The sequence below is a fragment of the Convolutriloba macropyga genome, chromosome 5, assembly GCF_964194025.1.
Source record: "Convolutriloba macropyga chromosome 5, txConMacr16.3, whole genome shotgun sequence".
NCBI classification, from domain to species: domain Eukaryota; kingdom Metazoa; phylum Xenacoelomorpha; order Acoela; family Convolutidae; genus Convolutriloba; species Convolutriloba macropyga.
Window position 1 is genome coordinate 8205593 of NC_134472.1, and position 24489 is coordinate 8230081.

The following is a 24489-nucleotide window of genomic DNA, read 5'->3' on the forward strand; positions in this document are numbered from 1 at the left end:
TTTTTGCACAAAAATATTTTTTAAGTCCGATTTATTTTGATGGCATTTCGTAGTTGAACATACTTCTGTTTCTTAGAGAGAGGCTACAGGGGCTACTATCAACACCAATAAGCATTAGAGGTGGTAACTAAGACTTATAGGAACGACGTTCAAATAGCGGGCATCTAAAATTGGGCTTTATGGGTTTATCCCGTTTCTATTTCTGACTTCAATTTTTATACCGACTCTGTTCATTTTGAATTGCTTTGCTTAGCAACTGATGTTCAAATTCACTTTTAGCAGAATGGGAGAAGAGAGAAACTAGCCTAGAGAAGTCAAAAAGATTTCACGCAAAATGTCCAAAAAGCGGCAAAATGGTAAAGCGAAAAAAAGTTTGACGAAGTAAAAAAAAACATAGCAGGACAAGTCCTGACGTACAATTCAAAGAATTTTCATTGACTAAACAGAAAAACTAGACCAAGAACGGACTATGAGTGACTTGAGAAAACCATTTTGAAAAAATCAGATCAAAAAATAAGAAAAAAAAAACAGAAAATCAATGTCAAAATGCCGCATGTGAACAAAAAAACCACTAGCGAGAAATAAAAATTCAATTCAAACAAAAAAACTAGGCATAGAATGAGCTGGATTGGGAAAACCATTTAGAAAAAAAATCCCATCCAAAAAATCGAAAAAACAGTAAAAATCAGAGTGAAATTGCCGCATGTGAACAAAAAACCACTCCCGAGAAACCGAATTTTTGTTCAAACACCGTTTTCTCACTCTACTTTAAAATTAGAGCGATAAAAATTCACGCCGCAAAACCACTCGCTTTTTCGCTCCATTTCCTGTTTCGGCGTGACCAAAATCACTACTCCAATTTGACTTCAGAAATCATGAAAATGTGTGAACAGATCTTAAAAAAAAAGACAGCGCCCCAATACAATTCAAATTCTTTGAATTGTAAAAAATACGAGCGCAATAATAGCCGGCTGAGAAGATGAGGGCGGCTATTAATAATAGTGATATCAGTTGGTGATAGCCCTGCTACTAGTGACCGTGGTGAGTACGGTGACCTTTCTGCATCAACGCCATGGTAGGCGATTTAGGGTCCCTCCGTTAGGGCGGCTGGGGGCGTAGTCATTCTTGGGGAAAGGGGGCAAGCAAGGCAGATTTCCCTATACAATGGTGTCTTGTTGAACTGATGGTATTAAGTCCAACCAGGTCGCTCTCACAATCTGGACATTTTGCTGTCTTTTGGGTCTTTTTTCTAATTAAAAGTGTGATGTGCGTCAAGGGGTCCGTCATCAAATTTAGGACACTAATTCCTCAAGTCAAAAAAACATAGCTGGCAGATTGTCAGAAAATAGCAGCAATAGCTTTGTAGATCTGCAGTCTCAAAGAACCATTAAGACAGACCAAAAAGATTCGTCTTTTCATTGAAGGCTGATGTGCTATATTTTGATTAAAAATCTGTATAAGTTTTTGCTGCCTCTATTAGCTGCTCTCTAATAACCTTCATTTAGAGTGACACACACCCATTTGACCTTATCTTTTTGAATTAAACTAAATAAAAGTCAATTTCAAACTCCGGATGTGATTTTTGTGAGTGAGGTGAGTCAAGTGTGACCAAAAATTTAATCAGACAAATGAAAAAAAACTTGCTCCACTAAGAGCAAAACATGACGTCAAGCACGCACTGCAGTTGAATTTGCATGAACGATGAACAAAAAGCAGATTTGAAGTGGTTGTGACGTCATATGGTCGTAACAAAAATCGCGACAACGAAACAAAAACATAGCCGGAAGAACTCCGGAAGCGACTCGAAGCGTAAAAAATTCACAAAAAACCGTATTGTAATAGCAGCAAAAGTCATTAACTTTTGTATTAAACAATTAACTCACTACTTCCCCAGGTCTGATCTAAAAATTGGTGAAAATTAAACCCCTGTCGCCAAGAAAATCAAAAAGCAGCAAGATTTTATATTAATGAAAACGTTTGGTAACGTTAAAAAGTCCGAAAAAATTAGGATGCTTAAAACTCTGACAGGTTGAAAAAATGAGGGGGCTAACAACTGCCCTCAAATAATTCATGATTCTAATCTCAAAAAGATCGCGAAAGCAAACCCCAGATAAATCTAAGAAACTAAATTAAAATTTTCAAAAAAGAATGCTCAAATTCAATCATCAAAAACCACTACAATTAGATTTCTTGTCACTGCAATTAGGGCAAAAATAACACATACTTCTTCCTTGTGGCATATATTCTAGACATGATTTCATACTGATTAAAAAAATTAAATTAATAGAAAAGAAAAGCAACAGAAAAAAAATCAAAGGCAAAAAATCGTTTAAAAACAATACCAAAGCCGGGAAAAATTGCAATAAATAGTAGTAACCGAAAATTTTGGCAAAGGCTTTCTAACAAACTCTCAGTACTCTCAGAACAAGCCTTCAGTTGAATGAAATCAATTGCAAACCAAAGAAGTGACGAAAATCTAAGAAAAAGCCGAAATAACTCAATTTTTTAACAACTGAAAAAATCAATTTAACGAATACAAATTTAGATGCCGGAAAAAATCTAGAATGACACAAACTAGAATTTGAAGAATACGGACACAGTGTAAGGAACACCGTAACAAAGACATTTTCGATTTTTGAAAGTTAAAAATCAAATAAAAAAAATCACGAAGAACGAATACAATTCATTGTTCAGCATTCGAGACAAAGAATGAACGACCAGCCATCCGAGACAAGGATACATCCTCCTGAACAGAACAAAAAAAGAAAAAGCAGAATTCAAACATAAGAAACATTGAAACATTTTAGCAAAAAAAATGGTCAAAAAATATTTGAGACCGCATTTATGAAAAATTTTAACTATTTTTCAAAAACTTAACGCCAAAAGTGGTTGATTTCATTGAAACTTAATTAAAGTCCCTCATGTTGCACAAACAGGCTATTTCTAGTAATTAAAACCAAAAATCGAACAAACTGAGAAAAATTGGAAAAAAAAACTACCAAAATTAGCATATGTACAACTTTATAAAAACAAAATTACATCGAGGTAGAAAGCGGCGTTGAGTATATGAATTATCAAAGGGAAATTGCCATATTAATTGATTTTTGACAAAAAAGATGGCTGGAAGATCCAAAAATGAAGAAATTAATAGAAAAAAAAGCCAAAAATGAACTAAAAAATCAAGAATTATTCGCCAATTTTGAACATGAAATGGATTTTCAGGCTCTGCAAAACACTGTAGTATCAATTTCCGAGGATTAAATTTTAAAATAGCTACAAAAAAACAAATTACAAGCAAAAAAGCTGGGCCACTTAGACAAAACAAACCGGCTGAAAACGGTTATCTAGAAGTGCAATTCGGTCAAAAACTACTTTTCAAAAAGTCACTCACTAAGTCAAAAAGTCATGATCAAAAAACTTCTCTTGCTCAGAAAAAATTAGCTCACAGTGCAATTTTAATCGCTTCCGCTTTTAGGTCAAAAGTCAAAACATCGTCTGAACGAATAAAAAAAACCTTAAGAAAACCAATACTCATCTTCGAGTCGTAAAAAAACCAGGAGAAGGCCAATAATAGCCCCAGCTATCGCTGTGCGGCTATTAAATATACGTCTCAGCAATGCGGTTCTAAGTTGCAAGTTGCTGACAGCAATTTTATTGCGCTCCAGTCTAGTTGAGAGCGCAATCCGGCACCCCCGGCGTTGCTGTGGTCATGAATAGACTGAGTTCAGCGCAACCCGAAGCGACACCCGCGACGCCCAAACATAACCAACTAGCGTCGGGCCCCATTGCTCAACAACGACGGTCGCACGGGTAGCTATGGTAGTAGCTAGCTTGGGCAGAGGGAGTCTAGCATTAGGATGGCGGGCTCGAGCCAAACGGGCTAGGAGTTGATGGTTTGGGGCGGGGGTTAGTATTTACGGTTATGTTTTTATCGCTTCTCAGCAGTTTTGATGAACTGAGGCTAGCAGATCTAAGGGAGGAGCTCACCAATTTAATGGCCTCCTGGCATTTACCTGTTTATGCTTTTGCGGACGAAAAGTCAATGCGGTCAGACGCAAAATCCATCACGCAAAAATTGATTTAAAAGACCACAGTACTAATGTAATCGCTAAACTTCATTTGAGATCAATTAATTACTGAATTTGCCAGGTTTGTTGTAATTTAATTTGTTGTGCTCTAACGTTTGTCGTACTTTAAATTTAAACCAATTGTTTTAAGCATTCGGTTCTAATTCTCATTTTTTCTCCTTCGGCTTTGGCCCGCTCGGCTCTAATTCCTATCACCAGCCTCACTACGTGCAGGTAAAACGTTACCAACATCAGATGTGTGTTCACAAATAATGAACGCCTACTTTCGTTCGCAGCTACCCTCTTATATAGGAGCTCTATTCAGCGCAAAAAGTAAAGCTCACCTGAACAAATATTGAATGAGACTAAATCGGACCCAAAACTTAAGAAGCTCGGTTAAAAATAGCCCAAGAGGAAAACCAAAAGGTCTTAATTCCGCCTGAACATTGCAGGTGCTTATTGCAAACGAGCGCAGTTTTCAGGTTATCAATATATTCGGTCCTCCATTGCGGATATTTGAATAATTTCAGGAAAAAGGAAACAGATTCCACAAGACAGAACGCAAAACTAAAAAATTTCACCAACAGAATTATTATCACGAGATTGTTAAGATGGATTGAAAATTACCTTTACGCTTAAGCATTGTCCTGCAAATATGCAAATTCCTCAGAGACATATAATTCAAGATAAAATTCAGATATAATTCCGATAATCAAGATAAACCGCACTGAAATTAAACAAAAATTTTTATTGATAGGTGTAATTTATTCACTTCTCGAAAACAGCAAGTTCTTCCATAATCTCATTCGCGTGGTTTTTATCATAACTGTTTGTTTTAAAAATAGCTTGCCAATGAGACAATACCGAACAGCTACGACAGCTAATACAAGAAAAAAGCTCAGTTAACTCATTATAACGATCAAAATTCTTTGCTTTTGGAAGATGTTAAATCGCTTGACCTACCCGTTCATTGTAGTGAACTTCCACAAATTTTCCAAATCTGGATGAGTTATTGTTGCGTGTGGTTTTGGCATTTCCAAAGCTTTCCAAGAGTGGATTCGCCTCCACTATTCTCTGTTCAATACTGTTCACACTTGATGCCGGGCTAGAGCCGGCTGCTTGTACACTCTCGGTCAAATACCTAAACATCATATATCATTTATACGATCAAATATCATTTTTATCAACCGCTGCTCTCTGACCAGAACATAAAACTTAAGTCAAACATTTTTCTAATAATTACGTAATCGGGCGCGCATTTTTAGCTCAGAGGCAGGTTACGAACACGTGCATTTATTCAGGTGCTTCTAAAAACATTTTTTATTCATTTATGCTAGAAAAGCATAGCTAATTTCACTGATCGGTCCATATCGATACATACAATGACCGTTTTATGTACAATGGCCGCTTCATGGATAAACTTGCTTCATGAATTCTTGATCTCTCGCCTTGGCAACTAAAGATAATTCGCAGTGATTGGTTGTTGGTCCTTTCCATTAGTATTAGATGGATAAATAAATTCTTTTTCAACGAATGTAGATAACGAGAGAACTGACAAAAGCAATGATTCTCTTCGGTGGAAACATAAACAACAATCACACAACGGGACGGTGCCTGTTCGACCAGATGCTCTTCATGTGCATGGAACCTGCAATCTTCATGGAACCTGCAATCTTCTGCACGATCTCAACCTACTCGACGCCTCCGTCAAACAAACCTCAGTGGAGTGCTTCTTACCTGAGAATGTACTTGGTAGATTCCGTTTTCCCAGCCCCCGACTCTCCAGACACTATGATGGACTGCGAGCTTCTAGTCTTCCGCATTTCACGCAGAGCTAAGTCACCTGGAAAGACCATCAGTTTTTAATTCAGAAAGTCCGTGAAGCGTAATATATTGTCATCACCGGTTTTTGAAATTCGTCTTTTTCGATGATTTATCGAAGATTAAAATACTTTGTCTTCTGAACCTCTGGAGGTAATGGATTCGCTCCATTTCCATATTTTTTTCAGCCTGACCTTAGTTTTCTTTGACTGTATTTGTCAATAGCAAAGCTCAAAAACGACATCATCTTATTGAACTCATGAAAGAGCGGTTTGGGGTTCCATTATCAAACTGACTCATCTGGAACTGCATTTCAACCTGAACTAATCTAAATTTGCTAATCTGAATCGACTTCCAAAAGATCTCTTATAGATTTTCAATTTTTTTAATCTCATTTCAGACTTTTCGCCGTTTTCGATTTTTACGCTAATTTCCTTTAGGACAATATATTGTGATTTTTTCCAACCACTCAATGATTAGTTATTTTTTCATGGGCAACAACCATAAGAAATGAAAAATTCAGAAAACTTTAAGAAAAATGTTTGTATTGTTCCTTCCCCGGCTTCACATTTGTAGCACAGAAAAACAAAACCTAACCAGTACAAAAGAATTGCCCGCATTATTGGTTGACTGTTATATTTTGATTAAGAATCTTAACTTATTGCTGCTTCTATTAGCTGCTCTCAAAAAAAACCTTTAATTAGAGCGAAAAACACGCAGTTTACTTTACCTCCTTGAAATAAAGTAAAGAAAAGTCAATTTGAGAGTTAGGCAAATCACGTGTGGCCAAAAAATTAATCACTCGAATAAAGAAAACATAACAGGACAACTCTTAGCACAATTCAAAGAGTTTTAATGGACTAAGCAAAAGACTAGACCTCGAATAGACAATAAATGGATTGAAAAACCACTTAAAAACTACGATCAAAAAAATTAAAAAACAGCAAACATAACCGACTAACGTCGGGCGAATTGCTCTCAAACGACCGGCGAGCGGTTGGCTTCGTCAATAGCTAGTCACAGTTAGTGAGGCGCGCTTTAGCTTGATTCGACTCTGCAACATTTAGTTTTCTAGACTTGTTAGTAAACAAACCAAAAAAAAACTGATATTATATAAATTTGCAAAACATTGCAAAATTTAAGAGAAAAGCTTCCAGATTTCGCAGTAAAAATGTTAAAATCTATGATTTGTCTCTGGAGTCATGTTAAGTAACCCATCTGCAAGACCTGAAAGGCTTCATTGGCCAGTAATGATCGTTAAACTCAGAAAAAGACAAAACTATTCAAAAATTTTGAAAAGAGTCGAAAATTTTTTAAAATCTTGCTGATAATGAATATATTAAAATCATCAAAACCAATTTATTGTTTCAAGAGACTATCCGGTATCCCTGTTTCAAGCCTGAAATAGTTTCACAGGCTCATAAAGATCCATACACTTGGAACAAAAATTTTCCATAAATTTGAAAATTTTAAATTTTATCCAAAAAATACAAAAACTTGAGTCATAAAAATGTTCATCACCATCCCTTTAAAACTACGCAGCAGCTTATTATCAAACCTTGGAGGAGGTCCCATGGCCTCTGCTACCGGAAAAAATTCAAAAACATGAAAAAATTGCAAATAATTTTAAAAAACTGCTTAAAAACGTGATATAAAAATCTTGAAGAACGTTCCATTACATCTAAAAACTATGCAGTAACATATTATCAAACCCAAGAGGAAGTTCCGTGGCTCTTGAGGCTAGAGAAACCTAAAAAATGTTACAAATTTCAAAAAACTTAATAATTGAAAAATTTATAGAAAAAAATGCTAAAACTTGCGATATTAAAAAGTTGAAAATTAACCAATGACCACCAAAAATTTTCCAGTAACTTAATATCAAACCATAATGGAGGTTTTTTGACCCTTGAAGCTCAAAAAAAACCTGAATAATGACTACAAATCTCAAAAAAAATGAAAAAAATTGGCAAAAATTGTCAAAAATATGCCAATAATATCTAGAAAATATACAGTAACCTATTTTCAGACCCTAGAGGAGGTTTCTTTGCTCAAGAGACTGAAAGAACCTAAACAACGACAAAAAATTTCAAAAAAAAACTTGAAAAAAAGCAAGCTTTAATCAAAAAAATTGCCAAAAATTTGTGACATTAAAAAGTTGAAAAACTATTCCATGGCCAATAAAAATTTGTCAGTAACTTATTATCAAACCCCTTAGGATGTTTTCTGACCCCAGGGTCTGGAAAGACCTGAATAAGGAAAAATAAATAAAAGATTAAAAAAAATTTGCACGTTTTTGCCAAAAAAATGCTAAAATTCGTGATGTTGAAACCATTCCATTACCACTAGACACTATGCAGCAACCTATTATTAAAACCTAAAGGAGGTTCATTGACACCTAGGGCTGATAAAAATCAAAAAACTTCAAAAATTTTCAAAAAGCTTGAAAAAAATTGCAAAATAGTAGAAATTTGCGTTTTTAGCAAGCGGTTGTTCGTCAGTAGCTAGCCACGGGAGGGGGGGGGGGGGGGGGGGTGCACCGGCGACTGATTGGGGGACACTGGGGGCAACAGCGCGGTGGGGGGGCAAAAGTGGCTGGGGGGACAACAGTGGGGGTGTCTTCAACCTCTAAGAACCGCCCTTCACACCATAAGTATAAGTACAAGTCTCCAAAACAGTTTGAGCTGAAACAGAGCTGAAAGGCTCTAAGAGCATTTAATGCCCGCTGGGCGCTACCTGTTTATCCCTTTTTTGAGGACGAAAAGTCAAAAGCGTCAGACGAAAAATAGGTCAAGCGAAAAATCGCATAGAAAAAGACCGACAGGACTAATATAATTGCTACAAACTTCGTTTGAGAGCAATTAAAAAGCGAAGTGAAAATGACGGATGTGGACAAAAAATCACAATCAAGAAAGCGGATTTTTGTCCCAAAGCCGTTTTCTCGCTCCACTTTGACATTAGAGCGAAAACAATTCGTGCAGCAAATCCACTCGCTTTTTCGCTCCACTTCCCGTTTCGACGTGACCAAATCACTTCTCCAATTTGACTTCAAAAATCATGAAAATTTGTGATTAAAGAAAGACAGCGCCCAAATACAATTCAAATAATCATTTTCTTCGAATTGTAAAAAAATTCGCTCCACTAAGAATGAAAAATGATGTCAGGCACGCAATTCAGTCATAATTGCATGAACGAAAAAACAGATTTCAAGCAATTAAACATGATACAGTCGCAACAAAAATAGAACCAAGAGAAGGCAAATAATAGCCCCAGCTATTGCTTTGCGGCTATTAAAACGACCTTGTTAAATCAATCACTCAATCATTAAACGTAATCTTAGTTACCCTAGGTGAAATACGTGGCAAGTTCGAATGAAAAACCAAACTGTTAAAAAAAATTAGACATGGCTGCTTTTTCTTCTGACCAAATAATCTAACATTAACTGCAATTTTGAAGCAATAGAAAACTGTTAAACTCATAAACAAAACAGATGACCACCTTTTAATACCACTGCTAGAACACTTGTCCAAAAAATACGAAAAGCTGCCTTTTCAAGCTATTCTAACTTTCCTGCAACATTAAAACTGATGCGCTTCCAAAGAAACTACTCCAAATTTTGAACATTGACAACTTCATTAACCTGTATACGACGATAAAGTTTTTCTGCACATTATTGTGATATCTGTATTTGATTTTGACTCATCTACTCTCAAGTTGCCTTGAAATAAAGTTCAATAAGAGTATCCATATTCTACTTTAAATCACCCACCAAATAGAACAAGCATTAAGCCCTGATGTTTTAAGAAACCATTTTGCCTTTCAAACATTGTACTTTGAACTCTAGGTCGACCTAAAATACTTTGAAAATCGTCTTCATTGCTGTTGCAACTAAAAATATGGTTCAAAAAGACACATTCATTAACTCCTTTTTACAGTTTGAAGCATTGCTTACTTATACATTATCCAGGTGAAAATTCAATGAATAGTTATACAATGGAAAAACATACCCAGCAGGTTGCCGGAAAATAGCCGCCATTGAGTGGGGGGTTCTTCAACCTCCGAGAATCGCCCTTCACATCATAAGTACAAGTCATCAAAACATTTTCTGTGAATCGCATACTTGGACTATTGAGCTGAAAGGCTCTAAGAGCACTTAATGCCCACTAGTCCCTACCTGTTTATCCCGCTTTTGAGGACGAAAATTCAAAAGCATCAGACGAAAAATCGGTCACGCGAAAAATCGCTTTCAAAAGACCAACAGGTCAAATATAATTGCTACAAACTTCGTTTGAGAGCAATTAAATAAAAAATATTGATCGTTGAATAAAAAAATTTTGAAGTGCGAATTCTTTCGATTGCATTTTGTAGTTAGACATACTCCTGCTTTTTAGTGAGAGAATGTAGGGGCTATTCTAAATGCCAAAACGCATTATAGATGTTGACTTATAAGAACAAATTTCAAGTTGCGGGCATCTAAAATTGGGTTTTATGTGTTTAGCCCGTTTATATTGATTTCGGTTTCCCATACTGATTTTGTTCACTTTAGATTGCTTTGCTGAGCAACTGCTGTTTAAAGGCACTTTGAGCACAATGATTGAAGAACGAAACAAGCCTAGAGAAGTCAAAAAGATCTCAAGCAAAATGTCGAAAAGGCGGCAAAATGAGGTAATGCGAAACAAATTTTTATTGCACGGAATAAAAAAAAGAAAGACAGGAGCGCCATGATAGTCGGCTGAGAAACTAAGGGCGGCTATTAATGATCCAATATCTCTTTTTCCGTTTCTTAAGTTATGCAATTTTTTGTTATCAAACTATGAAGAATCATCAGATAATGGAATTTCAAACCTCAATGTAGGCCTAAATGGAGTCGAAAGGCTAATTTTTCATGCATTTGAGAGCTTTTTTGCAAACAAAACGTTTTCTAATACTCAAAAACCATTTGAAGGTACCAATGCTTTAAACATAATCGACAAATCTAGGGTAATGTTATATTAATAATTAAGTCTATTACGGACTTCATCAATAATTTAATGTTTGATAAACCTTATGTTCCAAAATAAATGGCCCCAAATTTATAAGCTTCCACTGAACATAAGAAGAGCGAAGGCAATTCCCACCAAATGGGGTTTCTCTGATATCATTTTAATAAACAAAGTAAAGAAGTTATTGAATATTTTGTGAAGTTCGACTGAAAGTTTTAACAGACGGCAACTGACGAAGTTCGAGCAAGAAATATTGAACAATTACTTTCTTCTATGAGATCATCTCACTAGAGTTATTTAGAGCCTCAGCAAAAATTAGAGCCTCAGCAAAAGCCGAAATAATGATTCTTCATAATAGTGTGTTTTTCTAGCGCACAATTTACTCAGTTATTATCAAAAGACTTTTTTCCTCTAAATTTCAAACATAGCCGGAAGATTGCTGGAAAATAGCCCCGTTGACGCGCTTGACGCACATCGGGGTGGAAACAGAAAAAGAAAGCGATAGCAATTGGAAGAATTCTTTCTTAAGTTTCAAAAGTGTTCTAATTCGGAGTGTAGTTTAAGTTAGATTCTTAGGTTATACTTAAACCAGGTTCTTAACTTAAGGCTCTCAGGCTTAATATTGATGTCAGCTAACGATCACTCTAATGAACTTTGATAACCTAATGTACTGACTTAACGACCGGGCTTTATCCCGTTTCTTTTGATTTTGTTCTTTTGACATTGACCATATTCGATAAATTAGGTGATTCACTGCGTAAAAGAATTTGAAATCCGTTCAGTTAAAACAGCGAGTGAAGTAAGTCAGAATTCAAGCGCTAAAATCGTGACTTACCAAAAACAAAAACGTGATTAAAAGATAATAAGATTAAAAGCGAAATAAAAAAAACATAGCAGGACAAGTTATGACATACAATTCAAAGAAAAATAATTGACTACATAAAAAACGAGACCTAGAATAGACAATAATTGGGTTACGAAAACCATTTAGAATATCAGATCCAAACAATAGGAAAAAAATCAATGTCAAAATTCCGCATGTGAATAAAAAATTACTAGCGAGAAAGCTAATTTTTGTGCAAACACCGTTTTCTCACTCTACTTTAAAACTAAAGCAAAAAAATTTCACGCCGCAAAACTAATCACTTTATGCACCACTTCCTGTTTTGACGTGACCAAAATCATCACTCCAAATTGACTCAAAAAATCATGAAAAATGTAAGACAGCGCCATATTAAAATTTAAATTTTTTGAATTGTAAATAGGAGACTGCCTAAATAATAGCCGTTCAGAGGCTATTAATAAACAAACTAACGTCGGACAAATCGATCTTGAACGACCGGCAGGGCAATTTAATTCGGAGGGGGCTGGCTGTAACCCAGTTGATCTATGGGTGCAAAAAAAAGTCGACCAAGGAGGGCTTCGAACCTCAGCCCTGCGGCATAATCGACTCCAAAATCATAAAAATACATACATTGATTAAAAAATTGTTTCAAACTTAGTCGAGAGCCGTTAATAAACTACATTATAATCAATGATAAGAATTTTTTCTTGCGCTTACAAGACGCTTATTTTTTATCTTCATTTTTTGTATGTTAGCGGTAGAAATAACGCCAGAAACCAATTTATTATTATTACTAACAATCTACATGCGGCTTATTTGATAACTTTCCCACCAATTAGCGCAAACTATGTGAGAACGATGTACGTTATCTCTGAAAAAAACCACTCCTCGTCTCAAATCCATTACAAGTAAATGTCAGAAGGAAAATAGGTATGACAAAAAAATAGTTTAAATTAATCCACTTAATTCAATAATAGCTACAATTTTGAAAGCAACTAATAGCTTTGCTTGGATTGGCCAGGAATTGCAAATACAAACTCACCAATTGCAAATACATGGGGTGGCATTGTTCCCAGTGACTTCCCTTTGTACTTTTTGATAACTTCTGAGCTGTAGAGATTAGGAATATCGTGGTAGGGGTTGACAGCTATCAAGATGGTGGCTACGTATGTCTGAAACAAAAACCACTTACTGGCATATTGCACCTTACCATCAATCATACAAACCATCTAAACTGGAAGAAAGCAAGAATCTTTTCTTTCATTGCCCCTCCCCCTCCCCCTCATACCAACACTTGTGCAAAAGCATCTCAGATCTGCACTGTAAAGAAAGCAAACAAACATCCAAAAAAGGGGCATTTCACAATGGAGTGACCGATAAGTCACCAAAAAAATATCCAGAAAGTGGAAAGTTCAAGGAAAAAGTTAATTAGCGATATGATCAAATTACATGAACGTATTCCAATAGATAGACAAGCACAGGGTTTTCGAACTTATCTCTACTAGTAGTATTAAGACCTAGTGTATAAATACCCAATTTCTACTACTAGTGTTCGTACGTTTATAGTGATTCTTAAAATGTTAAAAATTTAACCAATTTTTCTTGTTGTTATAAAATTTTAATTTACAGTTTGTAGATTTCGTAACCTCTCCTCTGACTCGGTTAATAAATTGAAATATCAGTTGCCTCCAAAATCCGACACCAAGTTTACGACAATAAACAAAAGAGCTTACATAAATTTGATCGTGTTTGTATTGGTTCTTCGTATTGTTAAGAAGTGTAGCCTCATTCAGGTACATTAGGGCGCCTGAAACAAAGAAAAATTAGAATTAAGAAAAAAACATTTCACATGATGCAACTTTTGAAGGTCTGTTGGCTGTTAGATTGTGTTTGGATCATCAACCCATCACCCTCCCCCTCCCCCCCCCCCCCCCTCCAGAAATTTAGTTCGGAATACTCAATAAAAAAATTGTTCTGATTACTGTGATATTATGTTTATTATCAATTATAGGCAATAACCACCCAAAACTCACTGCAATTCACTAAGTCACTAACTAGAATAATCAAGAAATGCTGCAACCATGTGTACTACGCACAGTTCTTAAAACGCAGCATTCTTCAGAAACCTCCCAGAAGTTAACGAAAGGTCTCAATTTTAGACGACCTCCATTACAATATATTTCGCTGCCCCATTTAACAAACAGCAATACCTTTGAAGCTACAGAATCACTGGGCTACTTTGAGGTTATAAAATATCTTAAATATTACGGCAAAACCATTCATGTCTGAGTCCATTAGCTACACAAAATAAAATAGCTGAAACATGGAAAAGTGCGAATAGCATTTTTCATATTTAAACGAGGATTGTATGAAAAAATGTATTTGGGAAATGAACACACGCTGTTTGCTTCCCAATTGCATTTACACAACTGTGTTGCTTTTCCTTTCCGTCTATCATATATTCATTCATCCTGCCTACCTTACCATGTAAAAAGAACACATTTCTAGACGGGAAACGGGCCTATGACTCAATACACAACACCCACAATAATCAGAAAATTCATTATTATAAGTTAATCTCAAGTTTGCTTTTCCGATAAGGCTTGTTACCTTTATCTCAAATGTCCGGAGTTCGCGTTCTTTAGCGTCGAGATAATTAGGTCTTCAGAATTCGCTTTTGCGAAGGCAGTGTAAAACAACACCAACTAGATTTAACTATTTAATCTTCACGAGTTATTATAACCATTATTACGAACATGAAGTAGCCTAAGCAATGGTAAAATATAAACACGTTGATCTTCAACCAGGTCTGATGGAGTTCGTTTTAAAATTTAATCAACGTTAGTGAGTACATTAAAAAATAGTACTTGAAATGTCGAATTTCTTGCAACCATATAATATCATATCTACCCCTGATGCTTTAAAATGCAGTGAAGCAATGAAATGTTAAAGAACAAATTGATCGAATTTGACTAAGCGTTTTGAGAAAGCCTCAAAATTTGTTAAATGCAGGAAGCTGTACAGTAAAATTAGAGAAAATTTACTAGCTAAGTGAACTGTAAGTGGTCATCAATTAAGACTCAAATCGATATTTAAAACAATTATATACTCAAAATAATCCTGTTTTAGAAATCTTCCTCTCAGGCTTACTATTTTTCTCATATCACTTGTTAATTGATCCAAATTTCTGAATCGATGTCAATTTTTCGATCAAACGGTCAATTTATATAAAAACTTAGGAGAACTAACCAAAAAAGCGTCTTCATTTAGAGGCAATATATTCCACGGAGGTGTTGTCTATCTCTAACTTGAGCAAAATATCTTGATCGAGATTGAAAATTGAAAAACTTTTAAATTTCGAAGGTTTGACAAAAGAATCTCAATAAAAATAAAAACCGCGTTGTGAAAATGAAAACAGCGTTTTTGACATTAAAAACAGCGTTTTTAACAAAAACAGCGTTTTGAAATTTTGATGAGCAACGTTTAACAAATTTTTCTGTTCATAAATTCTTCAATTAGCCTCAAAATTTTATTGCTCGAACATTAGTAATTACTATTTATAGTAATTACTACTTAAAAATCTGTGTAATTGCAAAACTGCTTATTGTCCTCATAATCCGCATTAAAAAAAACTTCTAGGGACTTGGCTACTAATCATCAATTAGGCTTTCGTTCCCTTGAGTCTAACTGACACGATACAAGGTAAATCAAAGTCAAAATTGGGAACACAAAACGTGGACAACAGCAACAGTGATGGTGAGAATGAACAGCAATGACACGATCCTATCATTGTTGTCGATGCTCTCTCAAAACCGGGCCTCGTGGAAAAAAGAGTTATTATTTCTATTTTAACCATTTCTGAGCAAGTTTCCCTAACAATCACTGCTGTCCACATACGCTCAAACACTAATTTCTTAACTAACTAATTGCCAAAAAATATTTTCGAGTGCACGAAAGATGTGCTATTTGCTACGCATACGTTTTTAGTAGCGTTAATAATCATCACGAAAAAAACGGATCAAATCTGAACTGCCGACAAAGTTGAGCTGAAGACTGACTCACACTTATGAAAAACGATGTTAAATATTTCGCGTCGCTTTGTAAAGCTTTTTCACATATCAAATTTAGAACAATTTTGAAACCAAGTAACGATATGAACTTTTGTCAACCTGAATCCAAGATCACATATATGAGAAATTTTTCCAGAACAAATAAAACTGATGCAAAATTCAAGAAATTATTGGAAAAAATTGATAAAAGAACATTCAATTGTTAAAACCTTCAATTTTTCTTGTTATAAAATTTTAATTTACAGTTTGTAGATTTCGTAACCTCTCCTCTGACTCGGTTAATAAATTGAAATATCAGTTGCCTCCAAAATCCGACACCAAGTTTACGATAATAAACAAAAGAGCTTACATAAATTTGATCGTGTTTGTATTGGTTCTTCGTATTGTTAAGAAGTGTAGCCTCATTCAGGTACATTAGGGCGCCTGAAACAAAGAAAAATTAGAATTAGGAAAATACTATTACACAGGCAACATTTGAAGGTCTGGTGGCTGTTAGATTATGTTTGGATCATCAACCCATCACCCTCACCCTCCCTCCCCCCCCCCCCCCCCTCCCTCCAGAAATTTAGTTCGGAATACTCAATAAAAAAATTGTTCTGATTACTGTGATATTATGTTTATTATCAATTATAGGCAATAACCACCCAAAACTCACTGCAATTCACTAAGTCACTAACTAGAATAATCAAGAAATGCTGCAACCATGTGTACTACGCACAGTTCTTAAAACGCAGCATTCTTCAGAAATCTCCCAGAAATTAACGAAAGGTCTCAATTTTAGACGACCTCCATTACAATATATTTCGCTGCCCCATTTAACAAACAGCAATACCTTTGAAGCTACAGAATCACTGGGCTACTTTGAGGTTATAAAATATCTTAAATATTACGGCAAAACCATTAATGTCTGAGTCCATTAGCTACACAAAATAAAATAGCTGAAACATGGAAAAGTGCGAATAGCATTTTTCATATTTAAACGAGGATTGTATGAAAAAATGTATTTGGGAAATGAACACACGCTGTTTGCTTCCCAATTGCATTTACACAACTGTGTTGCTTTTCCTTTCCGTCTATCATATATTCATTCATCCTGCCTACCTTACCATGTAAAAAGAACACATTTCTAGACGGGAAACGGGCCTATGACTCAATACACAACACCCACAATAATCAGAAAATTCATTATTATAAGTTAATCTCAAGTTTGCTTTTCCGATAAGGCTTGTTACCTTTATCTCAAATGTCCGGAGTTCGCGTTCTTTAGCGTCGAGATAATTAGGTCTTCAGAATTCGCTTTTGCGAAGGCAGTGTAAAACAACACCAACTAGATTTAACTATTTAATCTTCACGAGTTATTATAACCATTATTACGAACATGAAGTAGCCTAAGCAATGGTAAAATATAAACACGTTGATCTTCAACCAGGTCTGATGGAGTTCGTTTTAAAATTTAATCAACGTTAGTGAGTACATTAAAAAATAGTACTTGAAATGTCGAATTTCTTGCAACCATATAATATCATATCTACCCCTGATGCTTTAAAATGCAGTGAAGCAATGAAATGTTAAAGAACAAATTGATCGAATTTGACTAAGCGTTTTGAGAAAGCCTCAAAATTTGTTAAATGCAGGAAGCTGTACAGTAAAATTAGAGAAAATTTACTAGCTAAGTGAACTGTAAGTGGTCATCAATTAAGACTCAAATCGATATTTAAAACAATTATATACTCAAAATAAACCTGTTTTAGAAATCTTCCCCTCAGGCTTACTATTTTTCTCATATCACTTGTTAATTGATCCAAATTTCTGAATCGATGTCAATTTTTCGATCAAACGGTCAATTTATATAAAAACTTAGGAGAACTAACCAAAAAAGCGTCTTCATTTAGAGGCAATATATTCCACGGAGGTGTTGTCTATCTCTAACTTGAGCAAAATATCTTGATCGAGATTGAAAATTGAAAAACTTTTAAATTTCGAAGGTTTGACAAAAGAATCTCAATAAAAATAAAAACCGCGTTGTGAAAATGAAAACAGCGTTTTTGACATTAAAAACAGCGTTTTTGACAAAAACAGCGTTTTGAAATTTTGATGAGCAACGTTTAACAAATTTTTCTGTTCATAAATTCTTCAATTAGCCTCAAAACTTTATTGCTCGAACATTAGTAATTACTATTTATAGTAATTACTACTTAAAAATCTGTGTAATTGCAAAACTGCTTATTGTCCTCATAATCCGCATTAAAAAAACTTCTAGGGACTTGGCTACTAATCATCAATTAGGCTTTCGTTCCCTTGAGTCTAACTGACACGATACAAGGTAAATCAAAGTCAAAATTGGGAACACAAAACGTGGACAACAGCAACAGTGATGGTGAGAATGAACAGCAATGACACGATCCTATCATTGTTGTCGATGCTCTTGGCGTCGGGCCTCGTGGAAAAAAGAGTTATTATTTCTATTTTAACCATTTCTGAGCAAGTTTCCCTAACAATCACTGCTGTCCACATACGCTCAAACACTAATTTCTTAACTAACTAATTGCCAAAAAATATTTTCGAGTGCACGAAAGATGTGCTATTTGCTACGCATACGTTTTTAGTAGCGTTAATAATCATCACGAAAAAAACGGATCAAATCTGAACTGCCGACAAAGCTGAGCTGAAGACTGACTCACACTTATGAAAAACGATGTTAAATATTTCGCGTCGCTTTGTAAAGCTTTTTCACATATCAAATTTAGAACAATTTTGAAACCAAGTAACGATATGAACTTTTGTCAACCTGAATCCAAGAGCACATATATGAGAAATTTTTCCAGAACAAATAAAACTGATGCAAAATTCAAGAAATTATTGGAAAAAATTGATAAAAGAACATTCAATTGTTAAAACCTCAATCGAAGCAAGTAGCAAAAAATTTTCCATGGTTTTAAAAAGAGAAATCTGAACGATTAAAGGCGGAAAACAATTAGTTAGGATATTTTCAGGACCTCTTGCTGATCAGAATCTTATCTAAGAATAATAACAAGATCCAATTACAGTAAAACAGCAAAATTTGTTTTGCCCAGGCGAAAGCGCTTAATGAATGTGCGTGCTACACTCCGAAATTAAAAAACATTGATAGATAGTTGACAATTTCTGCTAGGTGAATTGAGCGGACTATTCATAAATTTAAGATTATTATCCCCATTTTGAGAACAATTGCAAAGCCATTCCTTGATAATTTACAGTACTTCTAAAAATTCGAAATCAAAATTAATTACACCACGTTTTCTAGGGTCGCGTCTGTTAGCTTTAAGGTGTTGAACATAACGAGACTAATGTCGGATGAATTGCTTGCAAACAACCGGCTGGTTTCGCGAGTAACCAACTGGCGATTAGGGATGATAGCATTAGGGGGAGAATTGAGCAGAGTGGCGGTCTCAGGAGTCCTGGGGGTCTCAAGCGTGCGGGGTAAGGGATGGAGACAAGGGGGGCTTGGTTTGGGACTAGAGCAAGCGCAAGGCGGAGGAGGAGGTGACAAAGGGGTCGGAAAAACTACCCAACACCAATCGGATAATTAGACTAGTAAGGCTTTAAGGGCTTCTCAGCCAATAAGGGCCCTCCAAAATTTGTCAGTTAATCCTCTTTTGAAGACGGAAAGTCAAAAACCTCAGACAAAAAATTTGTCGACTAACCAACATAATTGCCGCAGACTTTGTTTTGGACCAATTAAAAATTGAGATGGTCTCTTCTATATCACAAAGAGAAATTTGAAATTCGATTCTGAAAAAGTTCTGCTCCTCTGACATTACATAGATCACTGTTTCAGCCCCATGATTCAGAAGTATCAAAGAACGTATACTTCTGCAACTCGAAGATTAAGAATAGTCCCCGGAATATCGAAACGCTTAAAAACTTACGAGAACTAACCAAAAAAGCGTCTTCATTTAGAGGCAATATATTCCACGGAGGTGTTGTCTATCTCTAACTTGAGCAAAATATCTTGATCGAGATTGAAAATTGAAAAACCTTTAAATTTCGAAGGTTTGACAGAAGAATCTCAATAAAAATAAAAGACGCGTTGTTAAAATAAAAACAGCGTTTTTGACATTAAAAACAGCGTTTTTGACAAAAAAACAGCGTTTTGAAATTTTGATGAGCAACGTTTAACAAACTTTCTGTTCACAACTTCTTTAATTAGCCCCAAAACTTTATTGTTCGAACATAAATAGTATTTACTTCAGACCCAGCTGAGACGCCATTTTTTTCTAAAGAGTCGAAACCTGTGTAATCGCAAAACTGCTTATTGTCTTCATAATACGCATTAAAAAAATTCTAGGGAATTTGCTACTAATCATGAATTAGAATTCCGTTCCTATTAGTCTAATTGACACGATACAATGTAAATCAAAGTCGAAATTGGGAACATAAAACATGGACAACGGCAACAGTGATGGCGAGAATGAACAACAATGACACGGGCCTCTCAAAAACGGGCCTCGTGGAAAAAAGAGTAATTATTTCTATTTTAAACATTTCTGAACCAGTTTCCCTAACAATCACTGCTGTCCACATAGGCTCCAACACTAATTTCTACACAATGACGTAAAAAATAATTTCGAGTGCACGAAAAATGTGCTATTTGCTACGCATACGTTTTTAGTAGCGTTAATAATCATCAAGGGAAAAACAGATCAAATCTGAACTGCTGATAAGGTTGAGTTGAACATTGACTTGACTCACACTGATGAAAAATTATTTTTTATTTCGCGCCACTTTGTAAAGCTTTTTCATATATCAAATTCAGAACAATTTTGAAAACAAGTAACGATATGAACTTTTGTCAACCTCCTTCCAAGAGCTCATAAATGAATTTTTCCCGAAAAAACAAAACTGATACACAATTCAAGAAGGACAAGCTCTTCTACAAGAAACTGCCCTGATGTGCTCCAACTTGTGTACAAATTTATATTAATTGGAAAAAATTGATAAAATAACACTCAATTGTTAGAACCACAATCGATGCAAGTACAGTTCCAAACAATTGTCCATGGTTTCAAAAAGAGAAATCTGACCATTCAAGGCAGAAAACAATTAGTTAGGATGTTTTAAAGACCTCTTGCATTTCACAATCTTATCAAAGAAGAATGATAAAAAGATCAAAATACAGTAAAACAGCAAAATTTGTTTTGCCCAGGCGGAAGCTCTTAATGAATGTGCGTGCTACACTCCAAAATAAAAAAACATTGCTAGATAGTTGAACGCTAGGTGAATTGAACTAACTATTCGTACCCCATTTTCAGAACATTTGCAAAGCGATTCCTTGATTATAATTTACAGTACTTTTCAAATTCAAAAGTATTTAAACCACGTTTCCGATGGTCGAGTCTGTAAGCTTTAAGATAATGGGGCAAAGATATGAACCTAAACCGACTAACGTCGGATGAAGCGCTCTCGAACGAAAGCCGCGCGGGGGTGCAAGTTAAATTAGGGGCGTAGCGAAGAATTTTTTGGGTGTACATCTCGGCTCTGATAGGGCTTCGCACCCGCGACCACCAGGATAGAAATCAGACATCTTAACAACTTAGCCAGAACCGCGTTGTTACTCAAACGCTAACAATCACTTCTATATTATTGTTACTTCTGATGTTAAAAATTTGTGAAATTAAAGACACCGTTACGCAGCCTGGTTCGATAGCTTCGAAAACAAATTAAAGGAATGTAATTAAATTCAAAATGTAAATCTTTACAACATATTTACCCAACTTTTCTGTACGATTCAATACTAATTCACTGAATAATGATTACTGTTTAATGGCATTTACATTAATACAGGAAATTGCTTAAAAATTTCCTTTACTCAAAAGGTAAAAAATTACAACATTTAAATGACACCCTATAAATATCATCTCATGAAATTTCCAATGGTTATTTGATTCAACGATGAACTCAATATTGCATAATAAAAATATGCAAATAGTGATGAACTGGAATGAATGAGAACATATACAGTTTGCACTGCAGTTCATTTGATAAACTTTATGCTTAACAATGAGAAATACATGTTCATCAAATAGGAATGAACATGGTTTTAGTAGGATAATGGGTTCAAGCATTTAAAAAAATCACAATGGCAACACGGTTGTTGAGATTATTATAGAAATGGTTGTAAAAACCAGATTTTCATTAACAAAACATTGATTAATTTTAGCATACATTAATTTGAATAGCTTGCTTTGTCCTCTCTGGGTGGTAGGTCCTGAGTATTTATGGCATATGGAGTACTGTATATGTAGAGAGTGATAAAAACACAGATGTTATAATAACAAGGATTAAACATTTATTTCGCAAGAATTTTATAAATTACTTCTAAGACATACGATGTGTTACTACAAGTAAAAGGCTGGACTATGTTTTTTTGAGCTCTTGTGAGTCTCTAACTGTGTTCTCAGAGCATTTCAAGTATCACATGGGTAATTAACCTTTTAATAACTATTCACAAATCAAAACCCGCCGTTTGGGGTAGGTGGATAGAAAAATGTTAGTTGAGGGAAGATTTGATGGCATCGCTGGGTTTATCTAGAAGAGTTGGGACGTTTGTCCCTCTATATAGGGTTCTGTTGACAGGACAACAAAAGTTCTTGGGTCGAAAGGCTCAGAAATGAAATATTTGGGACTAAAACGGAAGTGAAATGAAGGTCAAAACTGACCAACCACAATAGCACCAATGGATAGGTCTAGATCCCCATAGAAAAACAAACCCCCTTTTGGAGTACTAGCTCCTAGATTTCAGGAGTTATAAAAGGTCAAAGTTGACACTTTTTGGGTTTTTCGTTACTATGTAAATTTTTTCACTATTTTCAAAGTTTGAAACCATTATAATTCTACACGATTGATGGAATCACATTCAGAACAGTATCATGGGACTACATGATGTGCAAATAACAAGTTACTTTTGAACGAATTGGAGCAGAAAATGATTGAAATAGCCGAAAAACAGGAAACAATTAGAAAAATTGACGAAAACTTCTCGTTTAATAATTTGCAAAACTGTACTCTTAATTTCAATTTTAATTAAAGTTTGACCCCCTTCGTACCCTTTGATTCTCTAAATAAGTTGGCACATGAATCCTAGCCCCCTTGGGCCTTGTGCCCAGCACTCGGGCGCAAGCGCCTTCGTGTCAGTGCACTAAGTACCTCGAGCCCTTAAGATTCATGTGCTAACATATACTTAGCAACAAACTTCATTTCAGACTGAGAGCAATTGAAATCACTCATAATGAAGAAGTGAAGCTTGAAAACGTGACTTGAGAAATCACAGAATGTTCTAGAACAAAAGCGCAAAAATGGTCACGCAAAAAATTTTGTATAAAAAAGACCAACCCTTCTACAATATTGGTATCACACTTCGTTCGAGAGAAATTAAAACTTTGAATACAGACAATATGGCAATGCCCTGTACATTTATTGGAAAGGCTGTTTCCATACAGACTGCACAAATTGTTGAAAAACAGTCAATATACTGCAGAAATTTTGAAGATTTAGAAAATAGCGAAATTAATTTTGGCGTACATTTCATTGGAATTAATTGTTGAGATAAAGGATACAAAAAAATGTGAATGAGAAAAAAATTGTGCATGAAAAACGACAAAACTGCAATAATTGTCTCAAACTCCGTTAACTTAAAACTAAATCGATATCGCCATCTTAACACCAACGCCCATAACTCAAAATAACATCAAATCGGTCATAAACTTTCAAGTTACAATTTCAAAGTCGAAAAGTAGTTACTCACTATTGTCTTCCAGTCGCTTGTCAGTGTCATCTTCAGCTGGAAAAACATTGCTGTAGCTTGTTTTAATGGCCTAAAACAAGAGCTGACATTATGGAAAGAAAATTTTAACAGAATTATTCTGAGATGTCTGAAAAAAAGTTGGGGACTATTTAATAATGCGAAATAGAAGTAATCCAAAATTAATGCGAAGTAATCCAAAATCGATTTTTTAATGTGTTTTCATTCTGTTTATATCAAAATCACATCAAATTATAATTATTTCGTGAATCAGTCTTTCCCATTATACCACAACTAAGTCGGTATATAACGTATATAGCCCCCCATTACCCTAATAAGCCATAATTCCCTTAATTCTTCAGGACAGGTTGGAAACAATTTCTAATTATTTCGAGAAAAAAAGCAAATAATGGTACCTTTTCTTTGTTAAGTGGTTCAACAGTTATATCAGTCTCACTGATATCAGCTATTGTTCCAAGAATGAAACCATCGGTTGCATGCGGCGCCCAAACTTTTTTGCCTCCGTCCATGCTTCAACCTGAAAATATGTAGCAATTATTAAAGTAGAAGCAGTTAGATACGTTTTAGTACGAGACCAGGGGTGAAATTCACCCGTCAGATTTCAACTGGCACAATTTTCTCGGCAGTTTTACAGGAGCCACAGAGACAGAATTCGCCAGGTGAAAGGTTCCATCTTATTGTAGCTCTTATCGAAGAATTCGTGATACATCTTGATTTCGTTAATGCATTTTCAGGTATGTGCTAGTTTAGGATGTTCATAAGTCGCGCAGTCCGTAACCAAAAATTTGTTTCGGTCTTCTTCAGCCTGTTGAAAGGAACTTCAAAGTTTTCGTTTTGCCGCATTTCTGTTGATCTCTTTTTACGTTTGTCGATCGAATCTAGAGAACAAATGCATGACAAAATGGGT

General features: G+C 35.2%; 1 protein-coding gene across 4 annotated transcripts in view; it reads right to left on the reverse strand.

Annotated features, from left to right (window-relative positions):
- The window catches only part of LOC142339105 (unconventional myosin-VI-like), a 223680-nt gene that overhangs the window by 51543 nt on the left and 147648 nt on the right, over positions 1 to 24489 (reverse strand). For 3 of the 4 annotated variants that reach the window (XM_075388837.1, XM_075388836.1, XM_075388835.1), the window contains exons 2-7: positions 23978 to 24101; positions 23565 to 23634; positions 13445 to 13518; positions 12754 to 12883; positions 5805 to 5910; positions 5031 to 5208 (exon numbers count right to left, since the gene is read on the reverse strand). In XM_075388837.1, the coding sequence (XP_075244952.1) occupies positions 5031 to 5208; positions 5805 to 5910; positions 12754 to 12883; positions 13445 to 13518; positions 23565 to 23634; positions 23978 to 24091 (672 nt within the window). In that variant the 5' untranslated portion in view covers positions 24092 to 24101. Of the gene's footprint in view, positions 1 to 5030; positions 5209 to 5804; positions 5911 to 12753; positions 12884 to 13444; positions 13519 to 16130; positions 16205 to 23564; positions 23635 to 23977; positions 24102 to 24489 lie in introns of those variants that run through there. The other variant, XM_075388838.1, reaches the window with a different exon arrangement.